The 24,996-nt window shown below is 34.7% G+C and overlaps 1 protein-coding gene and 1 long non-coding RNA gene across 2 annotated transcripts; both read left to right on the top strand.

Moving 5' to 3' along the window:
• Positions 1-1,403: 1,403 nt before the first annotated feature.
• On the top strand, positions 1,404-5,973 carry LOC110799408 (uncharacterized). The gene is made up of 3 exons (XR_002536384.2): positions 1,404-4,262; positions 4,402-4,465; positions 5,642-5,973. It is a non-coding gene; the product is annotated as an uncharacterized lncRNA (long non-coding RNA).
• Positions 5,974-13,264: 7,291 nt separating this feature from the next.
• LOC110799401 (uncharacterized) lies at positions 13,265-23,657 on the top strand. Its single transcript, XM_022004664.2, has 20 exons — positions 13,265-14,718; positions 14,853-15,056; positions 16,639-16,743; positions 16,896-16,961; positions 17,042-17,206; positions 17,486-17,560; positions 17,678-17,832; positions 18,316-18,451; positions 18,607-18,676; positions 18,761-18,888; positions 19,008-19,064; positions 19,297-19,482; positions 19,591-19,683; positions 20,027-20,112; positions 20,209-20,275; positions 20,357-20,423; positions 20,501-20,637; positions 22,388-22,479; positions 22,709-22,775; positions 23,071-23,657. The coding sequence occupies exons 1-20, from the start codon at positions 13,489-13,491 to the stop codon at positions 23,233-23,235; spliced, it is 3,351 nt and encodes a 1,116-aa protein (XP_021860356.1). The 5' UTR covers positions 13,265-13,488; the 3' UTR covers positions 23,236-23,657.
• Positions 23,658-24,996: the final 1,339 nt, after the last annotated feature.

Raw genomic sequence — 24,996 nt, forward strand, 5'->3', positions numbered from 1 at the left:
AATCTGACCGCCCAAAATGAATAGATTTTAACAAATCTGAACCTTTAAATATTTTACGGTTGGGATTAAAAACAAAAATAATTTATTTTTTTCAGATTTTTTTTCATTATTTCTGACTTTCTCTCTTCAATTCCCCTCTCTCTCTCTTCTTTTCGGATTTCTCTCTCTCCACCACCAACTTCCGGCAACTGTCGCTCGTCGCTCCCCGCTCATAGCTCGCCGGTCGCCGGTCGTCGTTCGCCGCCTCCACTGCTCGCCTCTCGCCGCTGCTCTTAGCAATTCAATCGCCGGTGGTTGTGGTTGTGGTTCGTGAATCAGGAATTGAACCAAAAATGTTGGTGGCGGTGGTTCTGGCGCTCTTTCTCTCTCTTCAATTCAATAGATTCTTCGATTCTAAAAGCAATTCGATCGGAAATTTCGGTAAGATTCTTCGAAATCAATCGATTTTGATTTCTTCGATTATAAAATCAATCTATTTCAATTTTCTTCGATTATGAAATAAATTGATTCTTCGATTTTAAAATCAATCGATTTCTCAATTCAAAAATAAAAAACGATTTCAATCGCGAAATCGAACAAAGTCGCGAAATAAAACCAGATTTCCATTCGTCGGTGTCCAAGCAACTGATTTCGCCGGTGTCGGTGTTGAGCATCGTTGCTCCGATCAATTATCCAGCGAATCCTTATGTCGCTCCTCCTTCCTCCGATCAAGTATCCGAATGTCGCTTCTCCTCCCTCCTTAACAAATTCAGTACCGCGAATCAGTGCTGGTTTCTGCAGCGGTAGCGGTTCCGATCCAGCAGCAGTTGCGGTGGAGGAAACTGGTCTGTAGTCTGTGGTGGTGTTGAGCGAGCGGCTTGCCACCAACGTTCAAGCCACTAATTTAACATTTTCTCTCCCTTTCCGTCTTTATCATCCTTGCCAGGCTCATCTTTTCTCATCTTCCTTGGCTCATTTTAGAACATGCTATAACAAAATTTAGAACATGCTAATAAATTTAGAACACTATTGAATAAAGATAAAACATGCTTGAATAAATTAAGAACATTGTTGGATGAAGTTAGAACATGCTTGAATAATTTTAGAACATGCTTGAATAATTTTAGAACATGCTTGAATACATTTTGAACATGTTTGAATAAATTTTGAACGCAGTTGAATAAAGTCAGAATGTGCTTGGATAAATTTAGAAAGCTTGAATAAATTTAGAACATGAGTTTGAAATGTTATAACATGTATATATGTATATGTGTTGACTAGGTTCTACCCAACTACTTTATATGTATATATATATATATATATATATATATATATATATATATATATATATATATTATATATATATATATATATATATATATATATATATATATATATATATATATGTATTTTTTAAATTGTATATGCATATAATCTAATATACATATATAAAGGAGGCATATTTGCTGAAAGATTAGAGCGCCACCTAGGATTACTAATGGTTTCGGCCAATGAAAAATAAGATTTCTAATTTCTTTTTGAATTAAAAAAATCAAGTGCCACGTAGATATTTTAATTAATTAATTATTAATATATACAACTCCATCGAAAATCAAACACTCTAATAATTAAAAAATAATCGATTTCCACATAGATAATTAATTAGGTGCCACGTAGATATTTTAATTAATTAATTAATTACTAATATATACAACTCCATCGAAAATCAAACACTCTAATAATTAAAAAATAATCGATTTCCACATAGATAATTAATTAGGTGCCACATAGATATTTTAATTAATTAATTAATTACTAATATATAAAACTCCATCTAAAATCAAACACTCTAATAATTAAAAAATAAATCTAAAATAAAATTCACCCAAAATCAAACAATAATCTAAAATAAAATAAATAAAATTCAATTTAAAATCAAACATTAATCCATATTAGAGCGCCACGTAGGAAAATCTAATGGCTTCGGCCAATGGAGGAATATTTGCTGAAATATTAGACCGCCACCTAGGATTACTAATGGTTTCGGCCAATGAAAAATAAGATTTCTAATTTCTTTTTTAATTTAAAAAATCAAGTGACACGTAGATAATTAATTAGGTGCCACGTAGATATTTTAATTAATTAATTATTAATATATACAACTCCATCGAAAATCAAACACTCTAATAATTAAAAAATAATCGATTTTCACGTAGATAATTAATTAGGTGCCACGTAGATATTTTAATTAATTACTAATATATACAACTTCGTCTAAAATCAAACACTATAATGATTAAAAAATAAATCTAAAATAAAATTCATCCAAAATCAAACAAATCTAAAATAAAATAAATAAAATTCAATTTAAAATCAAACATTAACCAATATTAGAGCGCCACATAGAAAAATCTAATGGTCTCGGCCAATGAAAAATAAGATTTCAAAATTAATTTTGAATTAAAAAAGTCGAGTGCCACGTAAAGAAATGATTAACTTTCACGTAGATATTTTTTATTAATTATTAATATTACGCATATACAATTTCATCCAAAAACAAACACATTCATAATAAAAAAAAATCTAAAATGAAATTGAATGCAACATCAAAAACTAACCTAATCTTTAACCTTTTAAAAGTGGGAGGCTATATTACTGTAGCTTATCTACAGTAAAACAAAAACGCTTCGTTTAATCTTCCCCTACTTTCTCGCTTCCACTCTACTCTTCTCATCTCTCTCTTCTCTCATTGTTTATTCCGTCCTCACTATTCTCTCTCCTCAAATCCTCCCTATCTATGGAAGACTGATCATTCATACATCAAAGACCTCAAAGAAATATGTATATATGGAAGGACAAACCAACAACTCTCATGAAAATACTGGGTTGAGACTTTACAACAACCCACGAAAATACTTGGGGAAAAGTCAGAAATTTTGATGCAATTAGACTTCGTTTGCCCAAAAAAAAAGAGGTGATTATTAGAATTCAAACATTTGTTTTTATTATAAACAGCATTTATTGATCTTGATTATGTTCTTTAGTTTTATGAATTGTTATTTTTGGAGTTGCCAGTTTAATTGTGATGATCAATTTTCTATTTTTATACCTTGACTTGGTGCGATTTATCCTATTTGAAACACTGGATCTTTTTAGGTTGTATAATTAATTTCATGATTCCCTCAAATGAATGATGGTGCTCAATTTTATAGAAAACAAAAAATTGGCCAAAAGCGTTATTAATGGCAGACCTTCAATGCTCCACAAGCTTCAAAATAATTCATCGAACTTGATTTAGATCTCCTGTACGAGTCATCCAATATTTAAATTTACAGTATAGCTGACATTATTTTATGGGCGACCAGTGTATTTTTACCATTCGCTCAATACAATGATAAGGGCGTTTTTACTTGCAATATAAAGAGGGATAATGAGTTAGTTATTGGGTTGGCTTAGAGATTTGTCAATTCTCTGTAGTACTTGCAGTAATTATATCTACAAAGGAACGAAATTCAACTCTAGGAAAGAAGACGTGATTGGCGAGGTAACCCTGATTTCTCTATAAATATCGAGCTATATTCTTTAGTCGAAATTTATGGTATTTCTAGATTTTTGTTTGAATTTTAATTTCTATTAAACTATCGTGATTTCTAGGCTTCTAAGATATTTTCGACGAATTTCTACAATATGATTTCTCAAAATGTATTCACTCTTGCAATTAATCTTTCAGTGGGAATCAAGATTGCTCTAGCTCCTGTTGTTCTAGGTGCAATTTATATAGACTTAAGGTTGTGAAGCTGGAAATCATCAATGTGAAAATCTTGTTGTTTGGGGATTATTTCACCTTGTTCAGCTTTGGCCTTGGGAGAGGTTTCCTAGACTAAGTCCAGAAATTCATTATTATTTTTTCTTCTTATAATCAGGTTATGTGTTGTTGATTTGTTAGCACTCTTATAATCAGGACAATGCTGATCGTGTTGTTATGTCTGTCGCCATTGTCCCTGACTTCATTCCAAAACAAAATCCGAAAATATCCTAGCTAACATCAATATAGTCGAGGATTTTATACAGTCACAACTGAATTTGTAGTAGCAGAAATGTACAAATGAGTGCATGTTTTACTTTGAATGTCAAGATTTTACTTTTTCAAGTAAAAGCAGGTATAAGGCTGTCTGATTCTCGCATGGCCTTCAATACTCGAACTGTTAGCATGCTGCACCCTTCGCAAAATATCCAGAAGAAACCGAGGGGCTTAGGGAGGGAGCTATTGTCTTGTTGAAGTGGTAAATCTTTTTCTCATGCTATGCAAAAACATTACCTTCTGTAAATTCTGCTACAATAAGAAAAACAGAAAGTTAGATAGCTATTGAAGCCTTCATATGCATCCTCAAGATATGTTGATTTCAAACCCTTAATTTTCAGGTTAGGTAGGTCAAGCCAGATTTGCTACTTGGTTTCTGGAGTTGGCGGTCTCTTGAATGAAGAGGTGAGTGTATGATGAGGTCTCTTTAAATTTTTATGCAGGACTGAAATGGAGTGATGACTAATGAGTAAATACGAATTTAAATGGATTATGTATGCTATTTCAGAGATTATGAAATCGTTTGTTGGGGATCTCGGTTCTTTGTTTGGTATACTCCGTATTTTTGGGGCTTGAACTTGGGACTTACCCGTTTCATGTATGGAATCTTTAGATTATCTTCAGTTATATGATTATGCTTCATGTTAACCAGATGACGTTTTAATTACTTATATTACACCTGATAGTTAGGAAGGCATTTCCCCTCCCGAATATATATTTTATCATTCTGTGTATATTTAAAATACTGAGCGTATTGCATACAATGTTCTGCCATTGTTGTTTATAATTTTTGGATAGATAAATATAATGAGACATCTGAGTTGAGAATATATGAGTATATGGGTATGTACGAGTACATTTTGTGTAATCCTACAGCAGGATATTTGGTATACGGAATAATTTGGCATTGCAATTATTGGATTTCACTTATTTTCGAAAAGTAGAAGAATGTTAAACAAATTTAATACTAAGTAATTGTCTGTGTTTCTTCGATATGTTTGATGGCTGAACTCTCAACTATTATTTTAGCACCAACAAAACCATAAAATTTAAGGCAATTTTCTTTTTTCTTTCTCTAAGTATGTTTTTCTTTATACTTGCATGTGATGTTTTTATTTGTTTTATATTCGATTCCATAATTAATGAGCATCATTATTCTTCTTTGCTCATGCATTATGCACGACTCCTAATACATTGGTTGTGCAAACCTTAATTACTACTCCTTTGTGGGTTCTGATTATTTAGCTCTCCACTGTGATTACATATTATTTCAATTCAAGTTTCCCTGTCTTCTTCCTGTGACTTCCTGACTTTGATGATTAGTTCAGTTTATTTTTTTTAGGAACATCATTTTTTCTTATGAGAATCAGCGTTTCAGAGCTAGTGTTTCAGACCTGAATACAAAGTATAGCTACACTACCAGACAGTATAATACAAGGATATAACACAGTTCACAATTCAACTTCCATACATATTCATAGTTCATCATTCACATTAATAACCAAACGGTTTATCAGATACTGTAATCTATGCACAACATCCATTCTGGGTAAAATAACATTTCTGCTATTATTCTTGCAGAAGTGGATGTTTTTACCAACATGGTAATTGCAAGTGATTATTATGAAGGACCAACCTGTCGTCCAAGTATTTCAACTGGGTTCAATACTAATGAAGTACCTCAATTATCAGCTGAAAGTCTGGGGCATCCTATCATTAAAAGTGATTCTTTAGGCAGGGGTTCATTTGTACCCAATGACATTAATATTGGTGGCAAGACTCCCTTTAGCCAATGGCTTTACAATCTCTCTATACAATATCACCAGCAAAACATTGTCTTGATTGTATCACAAGGTGTTGTATTGTACTAAAGCTATATCTACCTATTTTATTTAGTATTAAATTCCTCTTTACCTTGTCACGTGTATAGGACATTTCACTTCATAATGTTTACATAGATGCACATAGAGTATATGGACCAAAGTTGGTGCCAAGCAGGTAGACCTAGCCATACCGCACGCAACACGCGCGGCCAAGCTACTAGTCTAATATATAAAAGTGGTATATACATAGGATTTTTATTCAAACATAACAATTTAATAGAATCCGTGCATCGCACGGGCTAAAATCTAGTTTAAAATATATGTGCATCAATTTTTTTCGAGTTGTATACGGAGTATAATTTTTTATTTTCTAAAACAAAATACAATATGCATATTATGGTCAAAATAACACATAATATGTACAGTTAATATAGTTGAAATATTATGCACTTTTAGTTTAAAAAACATGCATATTCAGTTTAAAAAATATACACATAAAAATCTTCCTGTAATTCCTCCACAATATGGATGTACTGCAAACTATATCAATCAGGCCTTCATATTCTTGAATTGAATATCATTCAAGCCTTCATAACATGATTTCGTGAATGCCAACTCAGTCAGGCCTTAACAAGTTGATCGACGAAATTGAAATCAAGCGAAATTTGAATTTGGAGAGTTGACATGACTGAGTTTATCGACATTCCAGCAGTAGAAATCATCGGAAAATTGAAGATAATCTCACAGCCGACGCCAGATGGTGTCAACTTGGAAGCTTCATTCCGGCGGCGGAGACAATTTCCGATCAATGATCTCCCACCAGCAAAACAAAACCACTGCTCTACTCCTCGAACCAGAACATCGTGGAAGGTTAAGTTTAAGGTATTGTTCTCTCTCCTCTGGCCAAAGTTTAATTAAATAATTTGATTGATTTTAATTTATAATTTTTTGTAAAATTGAGCAGGTTGTTTGAAGATTTTGGAGGATTTTCACCATTAAATTTCTTTTGACGGGGGAGAACTAGTGCTGTATGTGGGAGGAGATGGGGAAGGAAGAAGAACGACAGAAGCCCTTCACAGGTCTTCAATATGAACGGGTGAGATTTCACACAATGAACGGTGGTGATTGGGGTTCTTACCATAAGATAGTTCTCACCTAAAAATGATTCTCACAAGAAGCTAAACCTATATATATATAAATATATATATATATATATATATATATATATATATATATATATATATATATATATATATATTTCATCATATCTTCCGGCAGTACAAAACCAAGGGAATGGCGTTGTTTATTTATTCCACTATATATAAAGCTAGCAGCATATATATATATAGTGTACATATTATATGTAGTACATAGTATATAATAGAGAAAACAGATTACTTAATCACGTCTTCGTTTATAATGTTGATATAGATACGACTGGTGATGATGATGCACTGGTCTTTTCGACTGTGGGGGAATTCAAAGTTCCTGATCAAGGCTGACGCCAAGCATAGGATTGGATCCATCCCAGCTCCTAATTTCAGCATTTGCTGAAGCACTTGTGTCGTTATCCCAATATCGACTTATACGGCCCGATAGCCCGTGCAATGCACCATTTCTATACGTTAAAATAAAACTCCTACATATATCAACTGCTGTATTTTATATATTAGATTAAATTGTTTTTTTTTATATTTTGGATTGAATTTCATTTTAGATTTATTTTTTAATTATTATAGTGTTTGATTTTGGATGAATTGTATATAAGAAATATTAATAATTATTTAATAAAAATATTTACGTGGCACCTAATTAATTATCTACGTGGAACTCGATTTTTTTAATTCAAAAATAAATTAGAAATCTTATTTTTCATTGGCTGAAACCATTAGATTTTCTACGTGGCCCTCAAATATTGGATTAATGTTTGATTTTGGATTGAATTTTATTTTAGATTAGTGTTTAATTTTGGATGAATTTTATTTTAGATTTTTTTTAATTATTAGAGCGTTTGATTTTGGATGGAATTGTATATATTAGTAATTAATTAATTAATTTAAATATCTACGTGGCACCTAATTAATTATCTACGTGGCACTTGATTTTTTTAATTCAAAAATAAATTAGAAATATTATTTTTCATTGGCTGAAACCATTAGATTTTCTACGTGGCCCTCTAATATTGGATTAATGTTTGATTTTGGATTGAATTTTATTTTAGATTAGTGTTTGATTTTGGATGAATTTTATTTTAGATTTATTTTTTAATTATTAGAGCGTCTAATTTTGGATGGAATTGTATATATTAGTAATTAATTAATTAATTTAAATATCTACGTGGCACTCGATTTTTTTAATTCAAAAATAAATTAGAAATCTTATTTTTCATTGGCCGAAACCATTAGTAATCCTAGGTGGCGCTCTAATAGTTCAGCAAATATGCCTCCTTTATATATGTATATTAGATATTAGATTAATTAATTAAATATCTATGTGGTACTCGATGTGTGTTATGTTATCGGTTGGGTGTTCCCTTGTTTTCCATTCCCAAGCCGTGTTCTTCTTGCTCTAAGGTTTTCGATGGAGATATTTTTTGGGATCATGTTGTGTCATGTGCTGGTGTTGTTGGTATTAAACATCGATATAATGTGGTTCATGATACGCTGGTAGATGTACGCTATAGTTCTGGGGTTTTAGCCGGTAAAGAGGTTGATATTGGGTTGTCTGGGGGAGACGGCAAACCTCGCCGTCCTGCAGACATGTTACTGTGCTCTTGGGATGAGGTTGATGTGTATGTGGACTTAACTGGGTCATCGCTTCTGATGCAATCTGGATTGTCTGACTTTGTTTCCGATCGTGTTGTCCTTGATGTGGCGCATCGTAAGCGGATCAAGTATCAGGGTAAGTGTGTGACAATTGAGTATGATTTCTTACCTTTCTCCTTTTCTTCATTGGGGGAATTAGAGGGAGATGTTATTTCCCTTCTTAAGTGGATACAGAAGTTCTCCAGGGCTCAAGATATTGGAGCACGAGCTGCTAGTCATATCTTCACTAGGATTAGTTTCGCCATTGCTAAGGGAGTGGGATCTCGGATAGTATCTCGGATTCCCACTAACTTTTTGTAAAAGCTTTGAATTTGTTTATTATATAATAAATAATAATAATAATAATAATAATAATAATAATAATAATAATAATAATAATAATAATAATAATAATAATAATAATAATAATAATAATAATATGATATGATCTAATTTATTCTGCTCTGATCTGAACTTTTTTTTTCTGATATGATTTGATCTGAAATAAGTAATAAGATCCTGAAATAAGGTGAACTAAACAGTGCCTAAGATTTAAGAGTCAGTAGTAGTGTTATCCGTTTAAGGCACATTCATTAGAGTAATACAGCTTTAGTATATAGTCAGTGTCATTTAAAAACAATAGTAGTGTAGTAGTCGTTCATTTTTCTCCAGTGAATATGTTTAAGCAATGTACGAATAAAAGTTGTTGGGTAGTAAAAGTTGGGTTATTAAAAAAATATGTCGTAGGTGGGGTTAATAAAAGAAAATCGGCCAAAGGTTGGATTAATATTATCAAATTTTCCTAATATTTAGGAAATTTGGTAATATTAATCCAACCTTATATATTATTAAATATTCAAGGCATTCCATTATATCTCTTCATGTGTCACAATGACTTGGCAAGTGACATGACATCGTCGCGCCATGACATACGCATACATGATGGTTTATTGTGTTCTCACAAAAAAATGTTGCTACCCATCCTTGAATCCATGACCTCTTATATGTCAATGCTAAGTTTTATCCATCACTCCAACGATAAAACTTGATACTTTAAAACAATTAAAAAGGACTCCTCCGTTTTTTATGATGGTTACCCTTTAATATTTGTGGTCAAACTTCATAAACTTTTACCTTAAATTCTCGCATTACAAATATCATAATAATATGCTTGAGATCTTTTTGGATTTCTAGCAATATGTATTTTCAAAATATCAAATATTTACAAAATAAATTCGTACATAATTGGATAAATTGATGGTCAAGCATGTGCATTGGAGACCATGAAAAACAAAGTGTAACCATGAAAAAAAATCAAAGTGAGTATTTGAGCAACAATTTATGATAACATTTTGTTTCTTAGTTTTTATTCTTTTACTAATGAAATCATATATCTTTGTAAAAATTAATTCTAATAATCCAATATTTGGTAATATGCCTCAAACAGTCCCACATTTTGTTTAACTAAGAATAATCCCACCTTTTGGGAGTATCTTCTACCAAACAGCCCATAGCCGGTATTAACCCGAAAGTACTTGTTTAATAGATAAATGAGCAATATGATATTTTAATTTGGTCCTTGGAAAACGTCTATGTGTCAAGTAGTACTCTTCCCTTTGCGCCACATCATTCACTCACCAAGTGGTATGTCATGTCATGGATAACCAAAAATCAATACAACGAGGTTCGAACTCTAGATCTCATATCTGAATGATAATTCTCATTACCATCTTAGCCAACCACCAATTGTGGTTTACTTCTTCACATTAATTTATAAATAAATGTTAACATGAAGTCTAAACCAACTAAATTTTTATTTGATTTTTTATTTTCTATGGAATATTTTGAAAAAAATAAAAATAAATAATTAGGACAACTATGAAGAAACATGATGTCATGAATCTCATAAGCATCAACTATATAAATACCTTGCATGGCTGCTTATATCTAATTTGGTGTTATTAATTTGAAGCACTTAGTTCCACTAGAAAATAAATTATATAATTGTAAGATGATCTAACTGAAAAATTACTTGGCATGATAAATGACGTAGTGTGTCTGTGTAGTTGACAAACTTAATTGATGTTTTTCACTTTAAGGTATACATGCATTTCGTCAAATATTGAGCTCAAGAAAAATCTAAAATATTACGGAGTAACTATTCAATGTAGCGATCGGGGCATCGCATGGGCCACACACTAGTTGGTCTTGGAAAAGAAGATAAGGGTAAAACGTATGAATTATTCTTAGTTAATTGAAAAGTGAGATTGTATTAAGCACATCGCCGAAAGGTTCAATTATTAGAATAAAATTTTCATATATCTTTTCTAGAAATTTAATTTAGAAAAGCATAAAATCATCAGATATACAGAGTAAAAAATAGGAAAAAAATAAATAATGTTGCGTTTTCATTTAGCTAATCAAATGTGTTTTTTTTCCTCTAAAATATATTTCGACTTTGTAAATCAATATACAATCTTAACTTTTTTATTATATATTATGGGTAAAGTAGTACAAAATATAAAGTTTTACACAAATAAAGAAAATTTCTCAAAATATAGTTCACCAATTATGGGTTAACCAATTTTATTCTAAAACTGCATATATAATGAAATTCATGTTTTTCTCAAATTGTATATATAAAGAAATTTATAAGTAATTTTGAAATGAATAAAAAAATCAAACTATATGCAACATTACAAGGGCATCATCCGGACCACTAACTAGTTAATCTAATCATTACCGGACAGAACATAACCGAAAAAACTCTTTACATGACAAGCGGGTAGCGAAACTTATAGATACTGTTTAGGGTCGACAAAAGAGCGACCCGAAAATAACCGTTATCGAAAATAAATTTTTTAGCCGGTAACCAAACCGAATATAAACACCCCTAACTACGAGTTAGAGCTGTCAAAACGGTTACTCTAATCGAGTCCGGATATGTTCATCCCGAATTCGATCATGATCTGGTCAGGTCGTGTCAGATCATTTTATCACCGGGGTGAAGGTCGGGTTCAGGTTGGGTTCGGTCAGGTTGATTATTTGTTGGGTCATGTCGGGTTATTTTTTCATTTCGGTATAGGTCGGGTTCGGGTTGGGTTCAGATCGGGTATTTTTCTAGTCGGGTACAATTTCGGGTTCGGATCTTAACGAGTCGGATTTGAGTCAAACTTGTAGTAGTTAATTTCGGGTTCATGTCAAGTTTGGATCGGATAATTATCGGGTCAGTTAAAATTCAGGTCGAGTTCACTATCAGACACGGGTTAAGACCAGGTCAGATAACTATCAGGTCTAGTCAAGCTTAAACCTTATAATTAACTTTTATAAATTTGGCTAAATTTGGTTTAACGCTTTTTCACTTGTTCTAGAAGATGGCAATTAAAAAAAAAAACTTTATTTAAGTTATCGTTTAGGCAGGTCAACGACAAATCGGGTTGTCAACAGGTCGCGTAAATCAGGTAACGGGTTGTCACGAGTTAGTTCAATAACATGTTTAATCAGGTTATAATCGATTTCGGGTTGACATCGTGTCGGGTGTTGAATCAGGTTCGAGTCATTTTCCGATCGGGTCAGTTGACTCAGTTACGATATTAGTTATATTTCGGCCAGGTGCCAGGTTTGGGTCATGCATTAACGGGTTGAAATCGGTCGTCGGTTTTAACGAGTTGGATACGGTCGGGTTTTAGGTTTTCTATTTTAACAGCATTTCAAGTCTCGGGTCAGATCCGGATCCTCAAAAATATAGGTTAATTCAAGTCGGTTTCTCGAATCGGTTCAGTTTTTGACAGTTCTACCACGAGTGTACGACGCCCATGTGAATATAGTACGGGTTACAGAGTACAACTTAAGAAACAACAAGGTAATTTTCGAATCCGATTAAGGTAAAAAGTTTGTAGGTGACTCTCCTCTCCACGACTCTTCTCTCTCTCCTCCAAACCCTAGCCTTCATTGGTAGTTTTTGAGGGGCTTCCACCGGTTTTTACCGGTGGAAAGCCCCAATTGCTTTGTTTTCTTGTGTTCTTTCCTTTACTTTTTGTTTTTGTTTTTGTAGGTCTAATAATGCGTCCTCCTCCAGAGAGGAACGATTCTCCCTTGAAAGACAGGGTTTTTTCTCCTTTCTTTTCGAAAGGTTTTCTGTTTTTGTGTGGGTATCGGGTCGAGGGGTATTGTTTGTGTATTTCATGGTGGAAATTGTGTTGTTTCTATGATGTATGCACTTTGAAGATCAAGATCAATCCGGAATATGAAGCAGATTCAATTTTCAAGATGACTATAACGTTTATAATGAGGTCCTCCATACAACGAAAAGATGCTTTGACATCGAAGTTATTTCATGGCTACACCATGATTCGGGAGCCGTTCTTCAGTATTTGCTCATTTAGTTATTTGGACAAAAGAATTTGTTATTGTATTTTAGATTTGTTCTTACTCTTATTTAGGGAAAAATTTGATTGTAGATGCCGTATGGCTTTATTTTAATGAAATTTTTTCCTTACCTGTCAAAAAAAAAAAAAAAAAAAAAGTAATTTTCGAATCCGTCACCAAAATCCCCTCCAAAAAATTCTCCTCATTTGCTCCTCCTCGACATTCCAAGTTGGCGAGATTATATTATATTTAATAAAAAAAGAAAAAACAGAAAAAATAGGAAAGAGAGAGAAAGAGACTAGCAGAAATCTTTTTAGCGCCTCCACTGCTCTTTTTTTCCTCCCCCTCTCCCCAAAAATTATCCCCAAAAACCCTAAATTTTTTCAGTTTTTGTGAGGCGCAAACCTCCCCAATACCTTCCAAACCTCCTCCAATGGCGACCGAGTTGACTCAGCTCCAACACGCTCAAATGGCGGCGATTCTCGGCCCCGATCCATCTCATTTCGAAACCCTAATCTCTCACCTCATGTCCACAAACAACGACCAGCGCTCTCAATCCGAGTCCCTATACAATCTATGCAAGCAGCACCAGCCTGACGGGCTATCCCTCAAGCTGGCGCATCTTCTGCAGTCTTCTCCTCACCCGGAAGCTCGAGCCATGGCCGCGATTTTGCTCCGAAAGCTATTGACCCGGGACGACTCGTTCCTATGGCCTAAACTCAGTGGTTCGACTCAGTCGACGCTCAAATCCGTCCTCCTTGCTTGCGTTCCGCGGGAGGATACGAAGACGATATCGAAGAAGTTGTGCGACACTATTTCTGAGCTCGCTGCTGGAATTATCCCTGAATATGGATGGCCGGAGCTTTTGCCGTTCATGTTCCAATGCGTGACTTCGGATAATGCAAAGCTCCGAGAATCCGCGCTGTTGATTTTTGCGCAATTGGCTCAGTATATTGGTGAAACACTGGTTCCTCATTTGGATACTCTTCATAACGTGTTTTTTCAATGTTTGGGAGGGTCTTCGAGTGCCGAGGTTCGAATTGCAGCTCTAGGAGCTACCATTAACTTCATCCAATGCTTATCCAACGCTTCGGATCGCGATAGGTTCCAGGATTTGCTTCCTCCGATGATGCAGACATTGACTGAGGCTTTGAATTGTGGGCAAGAAGCCACTGCTCAGGAGGCTCTTGAATTGTTGATTGATTTGGCTGGGACGGAGCCTAGGTTTTTAAGGAGGCAATTGGTTGATGTTGTTGGAGCGATGTTGCAGATTGCGGAGGCAGAGACTCTTGAAGAAGGAACCAGGCATTTGGCGATTGAGTTTGTGATTACATTGGCTGAGGCGAGAGAGAGGGCGCCTGGTATGATGAGGAAGTTGCCCCAATTTATCCAAAGGTTGTTTGGGATATTGATGAAGATGTTGCTTGATATTGAGGATGATCCTGTGTGGCATACTGCTGATACCGAGGATGAGGATGCTGGGGAGTCTAGTAATTATAGTGTTGCGCAGGAGTGTTTGGATAGGTTGTCGATTTCATTGGGAGGGAATACCATTGTTCCGGTTGCCTCTGAGTCGTTGCCAGCTTTTTTGGCTGCTCCTGAGTGGCAAAAGCATCATGCTGCTTTGATTTGTTTGGCCCAAATAGCAGAGGGCTGCTCAAAGGTACTGTCTTTCAAACTTTAGTGGACAGTGGTTTTGCTATGTTGTTTTAATGTATGCATTTGTGTTAATGTGTCATACTGTAAATTGTAATAGGTTGTAGGGAACTGAATTTCTTTTGCAATTTGAGTGTACAGGTGATGATAAATAACTTAGAACAAGTTGTGTCAATGGTGTTGAATTCATTTCAAGACCCACATGCTCGTGTGCGTTGGGCTGCCATTAATGCAATCGGTCAACTATCAACAGACTTGGGGCCAGATTTGCAAATGCAATATCATAATCGTGTGTTGCCTGCTTTGGCGTCTTCCATGGATGATTTTCAAAATCCCCGTGTCCAGGTAGATTTGTTGTAATGTCATTGTCATTAAGGACAAAGTAATACTTCCTCTGATTTTTTTTAATACTCACAACGTTTGTGTATTTTACACTATTCACATATTCTATTTTGACTATTGTCGGTGATTTATACGTAAGATAAAACATAATCATGCAGGATCTTGTTAGGTTCGTCTCAATTTGTATTTTCAAAATATTAACTGTTTATAATTTTTGCTTAAAGAGAATTAAAGATATTAATGATCATAGTTTTGAATAGGCATGCATGAAAGTTACCAATGTTGCAAGTATTAAAAGTCGGAGGAAATATATAATTTGACTTCAATTTATACAGAGTTCAACCAACTCTGTTGTTCATAATCTTGATTTTTTTTTGGAGAGGGTAATAATGGATGTAAGGTATTTTTTTTGTGTGACAAAGCATGTGTGTCTAATTGTTGATAAAGTGTAGTTAAGAATGAGATAGGATTTTTAACATTGTGTAACATTATCAAACTTGCATAGCATTTTAGAATATTATTGGATTTAATAGAGGATCCAAATCTTACTTTCTTTTGGCTATGTGATCCAAAAACTCACAGATGATCACATTTCTGAAAAGGATTTACGTTTCTAAAAATATCTTAGTGATCTATGAAATCTCTTATAGCTTAAACTCAGTACATAATAGGATTTGTGGTGTAAAGTATTGAGCTCCTCAGTTATTACTTCTAAATTGAAGCACTCTTCATACATATTTCAGTAATATCACTTGGTTTGCATGGATGTGGGCACTAGTAGGACAGAGCAGTGGAAATTGATAATCTAAAAGTGGCTAAAACTATAATAATGTAAACGATTTTTGAATATAGGCAAAATATACTGATCAAATCTATCAAATCAAACATTATTTTTATAATTCCGATATTTTTTTGATTACTTTTTCAATTTATATTTTATAATCACAATACAATTCTGCTTGCTTCATAATTTTACAATTCTTGACTGAAGCATCACCATAAAATCACATACACAGGTCTGAGGTGTGTATTAGTTGCGTCAAAGGTGTATTGACTTCGCATATGTTTGGGACACTGGATATGCAGCCTAGAGAATCCGTGTTACCTGAATAAGTGGTTACACTCAGTTTGCCTGTATGATATGAACATAACTTTTTTTAGTTCAGTCATCATAGTCCTAACTATCAATCAAACCTCCTCGTCCGAATACTTATCTGATATTACCCCCTTTGTTATGATTTAAACTTTACTGTTTGTCTGCTGAAAGAAATGTGAATTAACTGTTACAGTAATGTTGTGGATCAGTTAACAAAATGAACTTATAGTGAAGTATGTGAATATTTACTTTATACTTCATTTTCAGATTTATGTGTTGATTCTCTAAACAGAGAGCTCAAAGAATTTGCCATCTTTCTTCGACTCTTTTTTTGTATTCTACTCCGTACTATTGTCTACACAAGTCATTCTGTATTTTCATGCATAGTCATCTTGCATTATTTGATTTTATTGAAATAGGGGATTCATGAAAATTGTGCACCTTGATTTGTTTTTATTTTGTTCATCTTCTCTATGTTGTGATTGATAGGCACATGCTGCTTCAGCTGTCTTGAACTTCAGTGAAAATTGCACCCCAGAGATCTTGACGCCTTACTTAGATGGTATTGTGAGCAAACTGCTTGTCCTTCTGCAGGTACTTTCTTCACTTGCACAATTACCTTCACTTGTGCGTGCATCAGATTGTTGCATCTAAGTTGGTATTGCATCATGTTTTTACTTGATTGCTGTCTCTCTGTAAATGAGGTGAAGCAGTTGTCTTTAATGTTTCTGTGCTATGTGATCCAGAATGGGAAGCAAATGGTTCAGGAAGGAGCCTTGACTGCATTAGCATCGGTTGCTGATTCATCACAGGTACCCTATGTTTACAACAATAGAGGTATAATTGGCTAATTGAGTCTATGTAATTTCTGACAATGTCTCTGTAATTTCAGGAACTTTTCCAGAAGTATTATGATGCTGTTATGCCATACCTTAAAGCTATACTGGTCAATGCAACTGATAAGGCAAATCGTATGCTACGTGCAAAGTCTATGGAATGTATAAGCTTGGTTGGAATGGCTGTCGGGAAAGAGAAGTTTAGAGATGATGCTAAGCAGGTAGTTTGAAACATACTTGCCCATATTATGGAACAGTTACTGTACTTGTCTTTGACTGATTAAAGCTATGCATATAAATCTCGCTGTCATTGATGGGACCCACACCTTGTTTTTGTTGCTGCTGTTGCTGTTGTACTTGCAGTTGAAGATCATAGTCTAAGAGCAAATGTTCAGTAATCTTAGGCTTCTGGCTTTTAACATTCTATTTCACTTGTACCTGTGGAATCACTGCTTACAATTGGCCTTATAAGCTCCTTAATTGGTTCTTTTTTATTTTAGGTCATGGAAGTTCTTATGCAGTTGCAAGGATCTCAACTGGAAGCTGATGATCCCACAACTAGTTATATGCTTCAGGTTCAGCTCTGAACTTTTGTTTACGTGTTTGAAAAGTTTTGGTATCCTGTGCTGATTCCTTGCAGCATTATCAACAAAATTTTGTGTGCATGGTTAATGGATGAAGTACCTTTTCAGGCATGGGCAAGACTCTGCAAATGTCTGGGGCAAGATTTTCTTCCCTATATGAGTGTTGTTATGCCTCCATTGCTTCACTCTGCTCAACTTAAGCCTGATGTAACGATCACATCAGCAGATTCAGATGCTGATATTGATGAATCTGATGATGAGAGGTAATATTTGGCTTTTCTGCTATGACTGTCTTCTGCATAGTACTTGTAGTGATGTGTTTTGGGAGAAACCTCTTGCGTCAATATTTCTGTTTGATTAGATGAATCTTTACGCAAGAGGGTGTGAATGATATTTGAATCTCCCTGTTGTAGTTGTCTATCTTTCATCTTACTCCTGTGTTTTAAACTGATAAAAGCTAATGCTGATGTTTACTGATGAAACTGAATTTTGCCTATTAAAATTAAGCAAAAGAGGTATTAATTAGTAAAATAAATTTACTAAATAACAGTAATTTTCCAGACTTGATATTATAAAATATATTGTTAAGTTGTAAATGGCCCTTGGTGGATAGGCTTGTTTGAATAGACTGATATTTTCCGATTTTCGTTTATGATATCCTTCTATACTACACAAAAGAACCTTTGTATATGTTCATTTTGCTTTCATATAGGAAGTGCATCCTGATTTTTATATTTCAATTGCAGCATTGAAACCATCACCCTTGGGGATAAAAGAATTGGAATCAAGACCAGTGTTCTTGAGGAGAAAGCTACAGCTTGCAATATGTTGTGTTGCTATGCCGATGAGCTGAAAGAAGGTTTCTTTCCATGGATAGACCAGGTCACTCTCTACTCTTTCGTATTGTCTTTTCTGAGTTGATTGAGGGTGGCATCCTATGTAGCAGATCCACAGTGGTTGAATGCATGTTTGCTTTTACTTGGTGTCTTTTAATCTAAGGGGTGGTCGGAAATTATAGATGCTTTAAAAATTTGCAGGTTGCTCCTACATTAGTTCCCCTTCTAAAATTTTATTTTCACGAGGAAGTTAGAAAGGCTGCAGTGTCAGGTATTTTTCTTGTTTGTTACTTCACTGCTCTTGGCACTGTCAGCCTTAGCTTTTGACGTGCTTTCTATTTGTTGTGTTGTATAGCCATGCCGGAGCTTCTGCGTTCTGCTAAATTAGCTGTGGAAAAGGGGTTAGCCCAAGGTCGCAATGAGTCATATGTTAAGCAATTGTCTGATTATATTATACCTGCTTTGGTGGAGGCTCTACACAAGGTGATATACTACATCCATTTCCTCAATAGTTAATAGTATTGATGAGTTTGATTGTTCATATTTGTTCGTCTTGCTGGGGTGGATTTTTATTTGACACACAATCCTGCCTAATCATGCAGGAACCTGAAGTGGAAATCTGTTCAAACATGCTTGATGCACTTAATGAGTGTGTACAGGTATGTTCCATTAAGCACTGATATTTCATTTTATAAGCATTTATATTTGAGGAAAGTGTTTAATTCAATCATTCAGAATGTTGTCCTCCCCATGAGTGCCTTCCTTAATCCCTACACTACGCTTCAGCCTATTAATGCATAAAATTTTGCAAAAGGTTACCCTATTAAATATATTATGGCAACGTTAACCAATAAGTAATGGGTAGCAATGCTAACTTCAGTGTTTAATTAGGTCTCTGGAACACTTTTGGATGAAAGCCAAGTAAGAATCATAGTAGATGAGATAAAGCAGGTTATAACAGCGAGTGCCTCTAGAAAGGCCGAGAGAGCAGAAAGGGTCAAAGCTGAGGATTTTGACGCTGAAGAAGGAGAAATTCTTAAGGAAGAAAATGAGCAAGAAGAAGAACTTTTTGATCAGGTGAGTTTTAAAATTATTATAGGCAAGATCTCTAAGATGTGTATTTTTTTAAAATTTGACTTGCATGAAATTTTGATGCTATAATATTTTGTTTTATGTTTGAGCCAGATTGGCGACTGCTTAGGCACATTGATCAAGACATTCAAGGCATCTTTCCTGCCCTTCTTTGATGAGCTCTCATCATACTTGACACCCATGTGGGTGAGCACTCAATTTCCAGGCTCTCCTTTTTGATCGACTTCTTTGATCTCGAGAAGTCATTCGGCAGTTTTAGTTCTTTTAATTGTTTTTCTCCGCTTGTTTTTTACCTCATCTTTTGGTAAGGCGATTATTGTCTCCTCTACCCCCATTTTTTTGGAGAAGGTCATAGTGTATTGAATTGAGTAAGACTGTAAAAGCTACTTTGCCCTTATTTCTGTTTTTCTGCATTGCCGGTTGCCCCCAGCAACGATAGTTAACGTTCTTGGGAGTGGGTTTTGTGGTTTGTGCTGTGCTTGGGGTTGGATTTTGCGAGTTAATGAGGTTTTTCATTTTTGGTATGCAGGGTAAGGATAAAACAACAGAAGAAAGAAGAATTGCCATTTGTATATTTGATGATATTGTGGAGCATTGTCGTGAAGCAGCACTTAGGTGGATACCTTAACTAATATTTTTCTCTTTTGAATCCTGTCTTTGTTTTTATGTTTTTATGTTTTTACATATTTATTGCATGTGTTGGTAATGCAGATACTATGACACCTTCCTCCCTTTCCTGTTGGAGGCTTGCAATGATGAAAATTCAGATGTTCGGCAGGTGACAGTAAATTCCTGTTGTGTTTGTGTAATTACTAGAGTTTCATTTAGTATTTCAGCTGTATTATTTTCTGGTCTATAGGCTGCTGTTTATGGTCTTGGTGTTTGTGCCGAGTATGGGGGATCTGTGTTCAAGGCTCTTGTTGGAGGTATGATTAACTTGTTGTGTTGTGCTATTGATTACCATAATGTCATCTGTTGACAAGTAATTTGGGATTGTATCCAGAGGCTCTTTCAAGATTGGATGTTGTGATAAGGCATCCAAATGCTACACACTCAGAGAATGTGATGGCTTATGACAATGCGGTATCAGCTCTTGGGAAAATATGCCAGTTTTATCGTGATAGTATAGATGCTGCTCAGGTATATATTATACTTGTCTATCTATCATATTCTTCTTTTTCCAGTTGAATATATATATGTATATATATATACATGTATATACATATTGAGAAAAATGAGAAGGAATTTCAACCCTTCAATTTATTAATCCGACGACTGACATTTCCGCTTGAAGCAACTACGGATTTATTAATCCGACGACTGACATTTCCGCTTGAAGCAACTATGGAGTAATACATAATGTGAAAACGTCATTTTAAAAAAAGACCAAAAAAAGAACCATAATTTAAACCCACTTTTCTCTCTGCTCCATGTTCACCCCTTCAATTGCAAACTTGCAGTGGCCATTGCCGTTGGTACTCCTTTTCATCTCTTCATTTGAGAGAAATGTTGGCCAAATAAGTTATTGTGATGATTGCCAAAATAACAGAAGAAAAAGGCATGAATTCCCCCACACCCCCCCCCCCCCCACCCCCCTCTCTTGTCGTCTCCTTCCCTTTTCCATGGGAATAATTTTCTCACATTCTTTATCCCAAATCAAAGGTTTATCCCAATTTTCTCACATTTTTTATCCCAACTCACTAAATTCATCAAAATTCTCCAGTAATTGCTGTGTTCAGTTTTCAAATTTTTTTGGGTTTATTGTTGGTAATTGTTGTATATTCGTTATTGAGGGTGAGAGTAGTTGTGTTTGTACTTTGTAGAGAAAAGGTGCAGGGTGAGAGTGAGCATGGTTGATTCCTTGAGTAGGAGAGAAAATGTAGCTCAAACTCTTGTTTTTTTTCGGCTCATTGGATATGCAAATCGGCAAAATATCTTCCCCCGGGGCTAAACACCATGAATGGGAGAAGACAAGCTTCAACCTTACCCCAAAAACAACGAGAATTTCGTATCTCAAATATAATAGCAATTAAATTCAATCTCAATCTCATTATATACTTCCTCTATTTCTTTTTAGTTGCAACACTTTGCTTTTCACGCTTGCCAATGCATAATCAACAACTAATATATATTATTATCGAAGTAAAAATTATAAACAATTGATATTCACAATATATACATTAAGTCAAATCTAACAAGATCCCACATGAATATGGTTTTCCTTAAGTAAAGATTACAAAAAATAAACAAAGTTGAGTATGTGACTAGTTCAAAAGGCAAAGTGTTGTAAGTAAAAATAAGCGGAGGAAGTACTTCACACAAAAATAAAAAAAATGATATAAATACCCAATTCGAGCTACAATTTCCAAAAATGGCGACTGATGATGCATAATTCTGGGAGTAGTTTGTTTCTTCAAGCAATTGATTGAGTAGAGAGAACAAGAAGAGGAGAGAGAGAGAGAGTAGGAGGAGGTGCCATGGATGATTGAGGAGAGAGAAAAGGAGGAGGTGCCATGGATTATTGTTTGAGATGAGAGAGAAAATGGTCCTGGAACTACTACGCGGGAGATGAAGAAGTGGGGGAAAAAGTAAAAGAAACTCTGGTCTAATCTTCTCATTATAAGGATTTTCTTATTTGACCCTAAATATCTCTCTCTCTCTATATATATGTGACTCCCTCGTTTCTAGATTGGTGGTGAAATTTATAATTTAATCATTATAGATTTTAAGTTGCAAAATATAAATTGATTTTTAGTGATCAATAAATAACGCATTTTCAAATTAAATTGCAAGTATGTTTTGGTTTTAGTGGGTGTGGTATTTACATATGCCTTCCTCCGTTCCATGATCCATTATTATATTTGTAACATTTGTTCATTTGACTTGACAGGTTGTTCCTATGTGGTTGAATTGCTTGCCAATTAAAGGAGATCTAATCGAAGCCAAGGTTGTGCATGATCAACTTTGTTCCATGGTTGAGAGGTAAAATGCTTGAAATACATTATCATCATTTCACACTTTTTCTCATTCCTTCACACTCTCTAACTCTAACGAAGAATAAAGTTTATTTTATTCTTTATTTTAATATTTGGAGTTATGGAATGCACAGAGCCACGAAGGGGTTGTTTTCTTGTAATTTTATTGTAGGTATGTATTTGTTTGCGCCTTTGTTTCACTTATGGCTGTCATAACATTTATTGCATTTCTGCAGGTCTGATAGAGATTTATTAGGGCCGAACAATCAGTATTTGCCCAAAATAGTTGCAGTTTTTGCTGAGGTATGCTACACCTGTTTGATTATGATTACTAATTTTCATGAAAGTTGTATTGGAACCATCATTTTATTGGGAACTTGACAAATTGTAGGCATACACCATATATTATTGTTCCCTTTGCACATGCTGCTGCTAGTTACGAAGTATTTTATAACCAAGTGTTGCTCTAATTTATGTCTGCCAAATTTAACTAGTTGAATATGCTCAGTTCACTTAAATAATTGTTCACTTCCCTCGCTTTCATATATACATTTCTGGATGCGTGCGATTAATCATTGACTCCTTGATATGCTTGCAGGTATTGTGTGCGGGTAAAGATCTTGCAACAGAGCAAACTGCTAGCCGAATGGTCAATTTATTAAGGCAGCTTCAACAAACTCTACCACCTTCTACTCTTGCATCGACCTGGTCATCCCTTCAACCTCAGCAGGTGTTGGCATTGCAGTCAATTCTATCCCAATAGTTTCACCTATATTTATTTAATCTTTATGAAGCCTGCTCGTGTTGTGAGCTGGTTTGTTGTCTTCTATTTCATTATTCTTTTTTCATGGCATATATTATTCCATCCTCAATCGCAATTTTTGCTGGTGGACGTAGTCGTTGGTCAATGTGGTAGTCTTGGTTGACGAAGATCAGTGTGTATATTATAAGTGTTGTCCGTCACAAGTTATCTTGCTGTGATTTGAGTTATAAAAAATGGAAAAGAAATAGAAGAGTGGTGTGGTGAGGTCATACTTCTGTTGTCATTATAGTGTTCAACGCCTTGACAGTTCAAAGGATTTTGTGAAGCAATTTAGTAGCAATTTTGGGGTCTGTTCCTGCATTCAACACTTATTTTTTTTGGTGTATGCGTTGATTAATGAAGGTTCGCTTAATGTTTTAATAGTTCAAAGTTTCATTATGTTGCTTGATCAAAAACATTATCTCTATTCCAAAACGGGATTCAATTCTGTGTATTTGTGTTCTGTCTCTATAAGACACCAGGAAAACATGTGCATATGTGTTTGTGTTATGTCAATATCAAGCTCAACTGCTTGGACCTTGCGAATTACTTCCTTGGTGCTTTTCTGGTTGATACATTTCTTTAGTCACGTTTGCTAATGCATATTTTTTATCATTAATATCTTTAATTTTATAAAAGAATTATAAAAAGTTGATATTTTAAAAGTATTTATCACGATGGATATAAAAAGTTGATATTTTGAAGAATTGGAGAATATGGAGAAAGTCATTGAAAAACTTGTCAAATATGGCGAAGAAAATGAAGCCCAAATCAAACGCCAAGACGAACAAATTGCTAATTTGACCAAGAGGCTTGAAGAACGTCCAATTGGTGAATCTTACAAAAATGTTGAGACTGAAAGTAAAGGCAAAAATGATGGATCTAAATCAATTGTAAAGTCCAAACCAAGAAAGAGCAGAAAGCCCCATGGCGATTCCAATTTAAAACTGTTAAACACCAACTTGACATAGATCCTGACGAAAGTGGTCATTACATCAAGACGTACGCAAAAAGGTTGAGACATGCCTATTAACCTCCAAAATTCATGCAGCTTGATGGAAAGGGAAATCCTAAACAATATGTTGCACATTTTATTGAAACGTGTATAATGCAGGCCACGAAGGAGACTTGCTTGTGAAGTAAGAAATTGCCTTCGATTGGTATGTGGACGAATTAGAATCTGGATCGATTGATAGTTGTGACCAGATGGAAGAATTTTCACCAGATCGCTTCATAAGCACTTGTCGTATTGTCGGCATGATGGAGTTGACACAAACAAACCAGTTGGAAGATGAACCGGTTGTGGAATACATCGATCGCTGGCAGACACTAAGTCTTCAATGCAAGGATCATGTGCACGAAACTTCTACAGTTGACATGTGCATTCAAGGTATACATTGGGACTTGGTTTACATCTTGCAAGGAATCAAGCCTAACACATTCCAAGATTTTGCAACTCGAGCTCACGAAATGGAGGTTGCGATAGCCAATTATGAAGAAAAATCCGATTTGTCGGGCATTTGTTGAGACTTTGACGATTTGGGTCCACAAGTCCGCAAGAAATTTCAACAATGATCCCCGGCGCAAAGGTGAAAATGATCACCCTCAAAGCTTCTAAGCAAGAGCCTAAACTGCATAACAAAAAATAAAAAAATGAACAACGTTTGGCTTGATCCAAAAAACTGAAAAAAAGTCAGTCTTTTGGTACGTAGGCATCTTGGA

This window comes from Spinacia oleracea, chromosome 3 (genome assembly GCF_020520425.1).
Source record: "Spinacia oleracea cultivar Varoflay chromosome 3, BTI_SOV_V1, whole genome shotgun sequence".
Taxonomy (NCBI): Eukaryota; Viridiplantae; Streptophyta; class Magnoliopsida; order Caryophyllales; family Amaranthaceae; genus Spinacia; species Spinacia oleracea.